The sequence below is a fragment of the Nipponia nippon genome, unplaced genomic scaffold, assembly GCF_047370975.1.
Source record: "Nipponia nippon isolate SJK-2023a ecotype South Korea unplaced genomic scaffold, ASM4737097v1 scaffold_9, whole genome shotgun sequence".
Taxonomy (NCBI): Eukaryota; Metazoa; Chordata; class Aves; order Pelecaniformes; family Threskiornithidae; genus Nipponia; species Nipponia nippon.
Window position 1 is genome coordinate 5,299,423 of NW_028262413.1, and position 7,477 is coordinate 5,306,899.

The window sequence follows — 7,477 nt, forward strand, 5'->3', positions numbered from 1 at the left end:
GGGAGCAGGGGGGACACTGGGCTGGGAGAGCCAGGGAACACCAGGCTGGGGGGGACACCGGGCTGAGAGCTGAGGGGACACTGGGCTGGGGTGCCAAGGGACTGGGGCAGCCGGGGGGACACTGAGCTGCTGGGGGGCGCTGGGGTGGGGGGCCAAGGGGACACCGGGGTACGGAGGCGCAGGGAAACACCGGGCTGGGGGTGTCGGGGGACACCGGGCCGGCCCGGCCCCGCACACACCGGGCTGGGGCAGCCACCCAGACACCCCCCCCCCCCCCCCGGCCCCCCCTCGGGCACGGGAGGCCGCCGGGGGCCGGCCGGGGGCCGCGGAGGGGCCGGGGCGGGCTACGGAGGCCGGGCGAGGACAAAGAGCCGGGGGGCGCCCGGAGGGGCGGGCCTGGCCACGCCCCCAGCCACGCCCCCCACGTGGCTCCCGCCGCCGCCGGTCTCTTTAAATGATGCAACCGGCCGCAGGCTTGGCCCCGCCCCCTGCGCGCCTATTCGCGGAGCCGGCGCCGAGCTCCCTCACCCCATTGGCCGAGGCGGGCCTCTCTCGCTGTCGATTGGTTCGACCCGTGCCGGTGACCCGCCCTCCCCGCTCCGGGTGGCAGCAGCATGGCGGCGGTGGGGGCCATGGCGGCGGAGGAAGCGGAGGAAGCGCTGGGGCTCTTCACCGGCATCGGCCTCAGCGAGGCCAAAGCGCGAGAGACGCTGCGTAACGGGCCGCTCAGCGCGCTGCTCCGCCAGGCCGTGCTGCAGGTGCGACCGGTCCCGGTCACCCCCCGGGACCCCGGCCCCGCCTCCCCCCGGCCCCGCCGAGCGGCCTCGGCCCTTGGCACTCCCGCCCCCCCCCCCCTCCGGCCAACCCCCTTCTCCCCGCACCGCCCCGGGGCTGCCGGTTCGCCGGGGCTGAGCCCCGGGCCGGCCCTGACGCTTCCTCGGGGCGGCGGCAGGCTCGGAGCACGCTGGGCCCGGCCCTGGACAAAGCCACCGGGACGCTGCTGTACAACGCGGCCGCCCGCCTCAGGGACCCGAAACACCTCGGTTTCCTCGTCGGTTACATCGCCCGCAGGGAGATCCTCACCGACCTGCAGCTCAGCGGTACCGGACGCCCCCCCCCCCCGCCCCGGTGGGGAGGGGAGGGTCCCGCTCCTCACCGCTTCTCTGTCCCCAGCCGCCCTGGAGTACGTGAGGAGCCACCCCCTGGAGCCCCTGGACGTGGCGGACTTTGAGCGGGCCTGCGGTGTGGGGGTGTGCGTCACCCCCGAGCAGATCGAGGAGGCGGTGAGTGGGGCCTGCCCCGCGGGGATGGTGTGGGGGACACCGGACAGGACGGGCTGGCAGCCCCCGGTGTCACGCTCCCCGCCTACCACGCTCACCCCTGCGGCCCTGTCCTGCTCCCCAGGTGGAGGCCGTGATCGGCGAGCACCGAGCAGAGCTGCTGGCAGAGCGTTACCACTTCAACATGGGGCTGCTGATGGGTGAGTCTGGGGCACCGGGGCAGCCCCTGCCTGGCGCTGCTGCTCCCCTGGATCCCGAGAGCCAGCCCTTTGCTGTGGGCTGCCCCGGCCCCAGGTGCTGCATTGCTGTGCCGCAGCCCACCCGAGGCAGGGGAGACATCCTGCCGTGTCCCCCGCACGGGCAGGGCTGTGGGTGGTAGCTGCCTGCGGTGCCCTGTGCCAGGGACAGCCCTGGGGCCAGGGCTGCCTTCAGCCGCCAGTTGCGGTGTCCTGTGTCAGCGGCCCCGGCTGAAGCCCCCCGGGCTGTTCCCCTCGCCCACGGGGTGCCCTGTCCGCAGGGGAGGCGCGGAGCCGGCTGCGGTGGGCGGACGGGAAGACCATCAAGAACGAGGTGGACCTGCAGGTGGGTGCGAGGGCAGCGGGTTGGGCACTGCTTGGGGTGGTGTTCCCTGTCGCTGCCATGCCTGGTTGTGGGACCTGCCGGCCTGCCCCATGGGAGGGCCCGGCGCTGGGGACAGCCTGTCCTGGGTGGGTGCAGACAGGGTGAGGGGGGTGACAGCTGGACAGGGCCACCTCCAGGCCTTGGGGCACCGGGAGCCTTTTCTACTCCTGTCTGTGCTCTGTTCTCCAGGTGCTGCATTTGCTGGGGCCAAAGACAGAAGCTGACCTGGAAAAGAAGCCAAAGGTGAGGAGGAGGGGGAGGCTGGGAACTGGGATGGTATTTCCCTGCTGAATGTCCAGGCAGGATCCCAAATAGCTGCTCTGGGCCCAGCCGCCACCATGGGTACGGGTCTGCAGGAGCGCTGGGGGCAGCGGGCTGGGCCAGGAGGGGAAGGTGCGTGCTGGGGCCAGGCGCTCAGGATGCTGTGCTGGTCCCTGCAGGCTGCAAGGGCCCGGCTGGCCCCGGTGGAAAAGCAGAAGGTGGCTGTGGTGGAGAACGGTAAGAGACTGCCTTCTTGTGGGCAGCTCCTCCAGCCCTTCGGTTCCTGGCCGGGACCTGCCTCCGAGCTGGGCCCCGGGAGCTGCGGTCAGGCTCCTGCTCAGCGCCGTTTCTCCCCGCAGGCGAGGTGGGCACAGAGACTCAGTCACTGCTGGAGCAGCTGCGGGGAGAAGCCCTCAAGTTCCACAAGCCGGGTGAGTGCGAGGAGCTGCTGCCATGTGCGGGGCTGCTCTGCCGGCAATGTGCCCAGCCCCAGCTCTCCGTGCTGCGGAGGACCAGCCTGGCCCCGTGTCCTTCCCTGCCAGCTGCTGGGCTTGGCTCGGTTTGGGCGGTGCTGCAGCCCTGAGCATCCTCTGCTCACAGGAGAGAACTACAAGACGGAGGGCTACGTGGTGACGCCCAACACCATGGCTCTGCTGAAGCAGCACCTGGCAGTCACGGGTGGGCAGGTGAGGCCGCGTCCTCCAGCCCAGCGGTTCCCTGCGAGGGCGGCACTGCTGTGCTGGGCTCCAGCCAGGTGGGTGGGGTGGCTGGGGGGACACAGCTCATCGGGGACACGGCCAGAGGCAGCACCCACGTGGGACGGGGGGCTCTGTGGGATCGTCGGGGGCTTGTGCCAGTTCCCCCATTGTCAGGGAGGGGGAGAGTCTCCTGCTGAAGCACTGAAGTGTCCCCTTTTCCCCCTGCAGGTGCGGACCCGGTTCCCTCCTGAGCCCAACGGGATCCTGCACATCGGCCATGCCAAGGCCATCAACTTCAACTTTGGCTACGCCAAGGTGAGAAGCATCCCCCGGCCCCTGCCTCGCCTCGCTGCTTGGCCGCTGGCCCGGCCCTGCGGTCCCTCAGGGAGCGGCTGCTCACTGTTGTTTCCCCCCCCATCCCCAGGCCAACGGTGGCGTGTGCTTCCTGCGCTACGATGACACCAACCCCGAGAAGGAGGAGGAGAAGTACTTCACAGCCATCCGGGAGATGGTGGAGTGGCTGGGTACGGCTCGGGCTGGCGAGGGCAGAGTCAGGCCAGGTGCTGCTGGGGACATCTGTGCATGCAGGTCCCAGGGGTGCCTCCAACCTGCTCTGTTTCCCCTGTCCCCACAGGCTACCAGCCCTACGCAGTGACCCATGCATCAGATTACTTTGACCAGCTCTACACCTGGGCCCTGGAGCTCATCCGCAGGTGAGCATGCCGGGGCGGTATGGATGCGCCGGGGCGGTGCCGATGTCCTGTGCCATGGCCGGGGCTCCCCCTCACCCAGGGGATGGGCCACTGGCATCTGGTGGCAGTGTTTCCCCTCTGTAGGGGCCAGGCATATGTCTGCCATCAGAAGGTTGAGGAGATCAAGGGCCACAACCCACCGCCCTCGCCGTGGCGGGACCGGCCTGTGGAGGAGTCGCTCCTGCTCTTCGAGGTACTCCTGGCTGGGCAGGCGCTGCGTGCCCGTGGGGTCCGTGTCCGTGGCTCAGCCAACAGCTTCTCCCCTGCTCCACAGGACATGCGAAAGGGCAAGTTTGGGGAGGGGGAGGCCACGCTGCGGATGAAGCTGGTGATGGAGGATGGGAAGATGGACCCCGTCGCCTACCGTGTCAAGTTCACTCCGCACCACCGCACGGGGGACAAGTGGTAGGGAGGGCCTGCGGCATCCTGGCACGCATGGCGGGGGTGGGTCTGCGTCTCCTGGGAGTGGGGAGGTGTCGGAAGGGGAGCAGCGCCGGGCTGTGCTGCAGGGCTGACTGCGTCTGCCTCGCAGGTGCATCTACCCCACGTATGACTACACACACTGCCTCTGCGACTCCATCGAGCACATCACGCACTCCCTCTGCACCAAGGAGTTCCAAGCCAGGTGAGCACCGTGCATGGCACGGCCCAGGGCTGAGCCGGACCTGGCAGGGCAGCTCGGGGAGGGAAAGCAGCTGGCCGCGTCCCAGTGGCTGCCAAAGTGCCGAGGGACAGCGGGGCTGTGGCGGGCATGAGGCTGAGCGGGGCTGTGCCTGTGCCTCCCTCGCAGGCGCTCCTCCTACTTCTGGCTGTGCAACGCGCTGGATGTCTACTGCCCCGTGCAGTGGGAGTACGGGCGCCTGAACCTGCTCTACACCGTCGTCTCCAAGAGGAAAATCATCCGGCTGGTGGAGACGGGTGCCGTCAGGTAGGAGTGGGGCCAGCAGCCAGGGTGGGTCTCGCCCAGGGCACACCTGGCTGCCGCACCGGTGTTTTCTCAGGGACTGGGATGACCCACGGCTCTTCACGCTGACAGCCCTGCGCCGGCGAGGCTTTCCCCCCGAGGCCATCAACAACTTCTGTGCCCGGGTAGGTGCCGGGGACAGGATGGGACGGGGCAGGTGGATGCATCCCCCGGCCAGTGTGGTGACGGCAGGCTGTCCCGCAGGTGGGTGTGACGGTGGCCCAGGCGACGATGGAGCCGCATCTGCTGGAGGCGTGTGCGCGGGAGGTGTTGAACGAGCAGGCCCCCCGCGTCATGGCCGTCCTGGAGCCCCTCAAGGTCACCATCACCAACTTCCCTGCCCCGAAGGTGAGACTGCTGTGGGCTGGGGTGGGAGCGGGGTTCCCCGAGGTCAGCGTTCACCCCCTCCTTCTCCCCAGGGACTTGAGGTCCTTGTGCCCAACTTCCCAGCTGATGAGAGCAGGGGTTTTCACAAAGTGCCCTTCCAGCCTACCATCTACATCGAGGAGACGGACTTCAGGGAGGTGAGCCAGGCCCAGCGGGCCATACTGCCCTCGCTCCCGGGAGCTACAGCTTGGGCAGCCGGAGCCTGGCAGGGCCGGGAGCGGCACTGGTGCTGCACGGGGGACAGGCGGGCGTCAGGCACCCTATCGTGACTCCCAGACGTGCCAGCAGCTCTGATGGGCACCAGGGAAATGTCTGCTGCCCTCAGCCTGGCTGGGATGTGTCCAACCGATGGTGCCTGTGCGCTGGGGAACGTCCTGCAGCAACACGGGAGTTCAAACAGCCCTGGGTGCGCCGATCCCTGGGACGGCAGGAGTGGGGACAGAGACATGCTGGAGGGGGACCTGCTGCCCGTGCTGGGACACCTCGTGCAGCCATGAACTCTCTTGCAGGAGGTGGACAAGGGCTACAAGCGCCTGGCCCCCGGGCAGCCGGTGGGGCTGCGCCATGCTGGCTATGTCATCGCCGTCCAGAACGTCATCAAGGTGGGTGGCTCTGGGCACCGGTGACACAAGGTTGGGCGTGTCAGGATGTGGCCATGCCCCACCAGGGAAGGGCAGCGATGGTCATCCTGGGCTGGGCACTGTGGGCACAGCATGGGTGCAGGCCGCCTGCGTGGCGGCTCCCTGCCAGCCCTGCGCCCCGTGCAGCAGGGAGCAAGGTGGCCCTGAGTTGGGGGGCTGGCGGTTCGGCCCCAGGGCTGCCCAGTGGGATGGGGCTGCTGCCTGACTGCTGCCTGACTGCTGCCTGATGGCTCAGCTCCTCTCCTCTCCCCCAGGAGGCCAGTGGGCGCGTGATCGAGCTGGAGGTGACTTGCACCAAGTCGGACGCGGCGGAGAAGCCCAAAGCCTTCATCCACTGGGTGTCGGAGCCGCTGGCGTGTGAAGTGCGGCTCTACGAGCGGCTGTGAGTACCCGGCCACCCGCAGAGGCGCAGGCGCAAGCTCAGCGGCGCTGGAGCGGCAGCTTTGCTGTCACCCGGCCCGGCGGCGTGGCCGTGTGCCGGCAGGCTCTGCTGGGCTGTGCCTGGCAGAGATGCTGCTGTGGGGCTCTGAGAGCCGCTGCCCCACGTCCCTGCTGCCCCACGTCCCCTCGGCTGGTGGCTTCGGGATGAGACTCTATCTCGTGGCAGGTTTTTGCACAAAAATCCCGAGGACCCATCGGAGGTGCCTGGCGGTTTTCTGAGTGACCTCAATCCTGTGAGTAGCGGCAGGAGCTGGGGTCATGGGCCTGGGGGGAACTGGGGGCCTCCTGCACCCACGCCGGAGGCACCTGCTTTGATGTGTCGCCACCCCTCCCTGGGCAGGGCCCTGCCATGTCCCAGCGGGGTGAGGGGCTGCTGGGAGAGGGACCGGGGTGGGGGCTGGGGACGCCGCCTGAGGTGCCTCTCCCTGCCAGGACTCCCTGCGTGTGGTCCACAACGCCCTGGTCGACAGCTCCGTCCTCTCCGCCCGGCCCTTTGACAAGTTCCAGTTCGAGCGGCTGGGCTACTTCTCGGTGGATCCCGACAGCGAGGAGGGGAAGGTGAGCCCTGGGGAGGGGGCCATGGGGCTCCCCCTGCCCGCCGTGGGGCTGCGAGCGGACCCTCTCCCTCTCCCTCTCCCCAGATGGTGTTCAACCGCACGGTGACGCTGAAGGAGGACCCCGGCAAGGCCTGAGGGACCCGCCGCTGCCACCCCGCCATGGTCCTGCTTCCCCGGGGGTCCCTGCGCCCCCCCCAGCGCCGCCGTGCCTTGACGCAGCCCCCCCCGGGGCGCCCCACAGCATCGCCTCAATAAACGGAGCATCCCAGCCGCCTTGTCACTGCCTCCTGTCCCCCCGCTCAGCCTTGGGGTGCGGGGTGGGGGGTCTCCCCCGTCCCCGGGGGTCTGCTCCTGCCCCCCCCACCCGTGCGGGGCGGGCGCCCCCGTGGGAGCTGCAGCTGCCCCCACCCGGGACCGTGAGGGTGGGGTTGAGGGGGCCGGGGTGGGATGGATGGAGGATCCCCAGGGCCTGCCGTGGGCCGGTGCGGGCAGCGCGCGGGCAGGGCGCAGGCAGGGTGCAGGCAGGGTGTGCGCAGTGTGTACAAACACACGGCCCGAGCGCCGGCCCCCCTTAAGGTGGACTCGAGTGGGGTGGCCCCTGCCCGGGCCCGGCCCGGGGGTCAGGGGGGTGCCCCCGCGGGACCGGCGAGGTCCCTCCCCCGCCGTCCTGAGCCCCGCCACGGGGGCCCCGGCCCTGCCGCGGGTTCGGGGGAGGCTCTGCCCGGCCCCACGGGCCACCTTAAGCGGCAGCGGGGACGGGGAGGCCGCGCCGAGCACATGGGCACGTTAAAGCAGCCCCGGCCCGGCCCCACGCTGCGGGGGACCCCTCGCCCCGCGGCGCCGCCCGGGGGCAGCGCCCGCCGCTACCGGCCGCG

General features: G+C 70.2%; 1 protein-coding gene across 2 annotated transcripts; it reads left to right on the forward strand.

The window, feature by feature from the left end:
• The first annotated feature begins 572 nt into the window (after positions 1 to 572).
• On the forward strand, positions 573 to 6,870 carry QARS1 (glutaminyl-tRNA synthetase 1). 2 transcript variants are annotated; one of them, XM_087743766.1, is made up of 24 exons: positions 574 to 758; positions 953 to 1,100; positions 1,174 to 1,283; positions 1,405 to 1,480; positions 1,798 to 1,862; positions 2,091 to 2,144; positions 2,342 to 2,399; positions 2,522 to 2,593; positions 2,763 to 2,848; positions 3,089 to 3,175; positions 3,285 to 3,384; positions 3,495 to 3,573; positions 3,697 to 3,805; positions 3,887 to 4,017; positions 4,145 to 4,237; positions 4,403 to 4,540; positions 4,614 to 4,701; positions 4,781 to 4,924; positions 4,996 to 5,100; positions 5,473 to 5,565; positions 5,859 to 5,986; positions 6,212 to 6,278; positions 6,478 to 6,603; positions 6,687 to 6,870. In XM_087743766.1, the coding sequence occupies exons 1-24, from the start codon at positions 615 to 617 to the stop codon at positions 6,735 to 6,737; spliced, it is 2,352 nt and encodes a 783-aa protein (XP_087599892.1). In that variant the 5' UTR covers positions 574 to 614; the 3' UTR covers positions 6,738 to 6,870. The 2 variants fall into 2 exon arrangements, with proteins under 2 accessions (XP_087599893.1, XP_087599892.1); XM_087743767.1 differs by lacking the exon at positions 4,996 to 5,100 and having other exon boundaries at positions 573 to 758.
• The last annotated feature ends 607 nt before the right edge of the window (positions 6,871 to 7,477 follow it).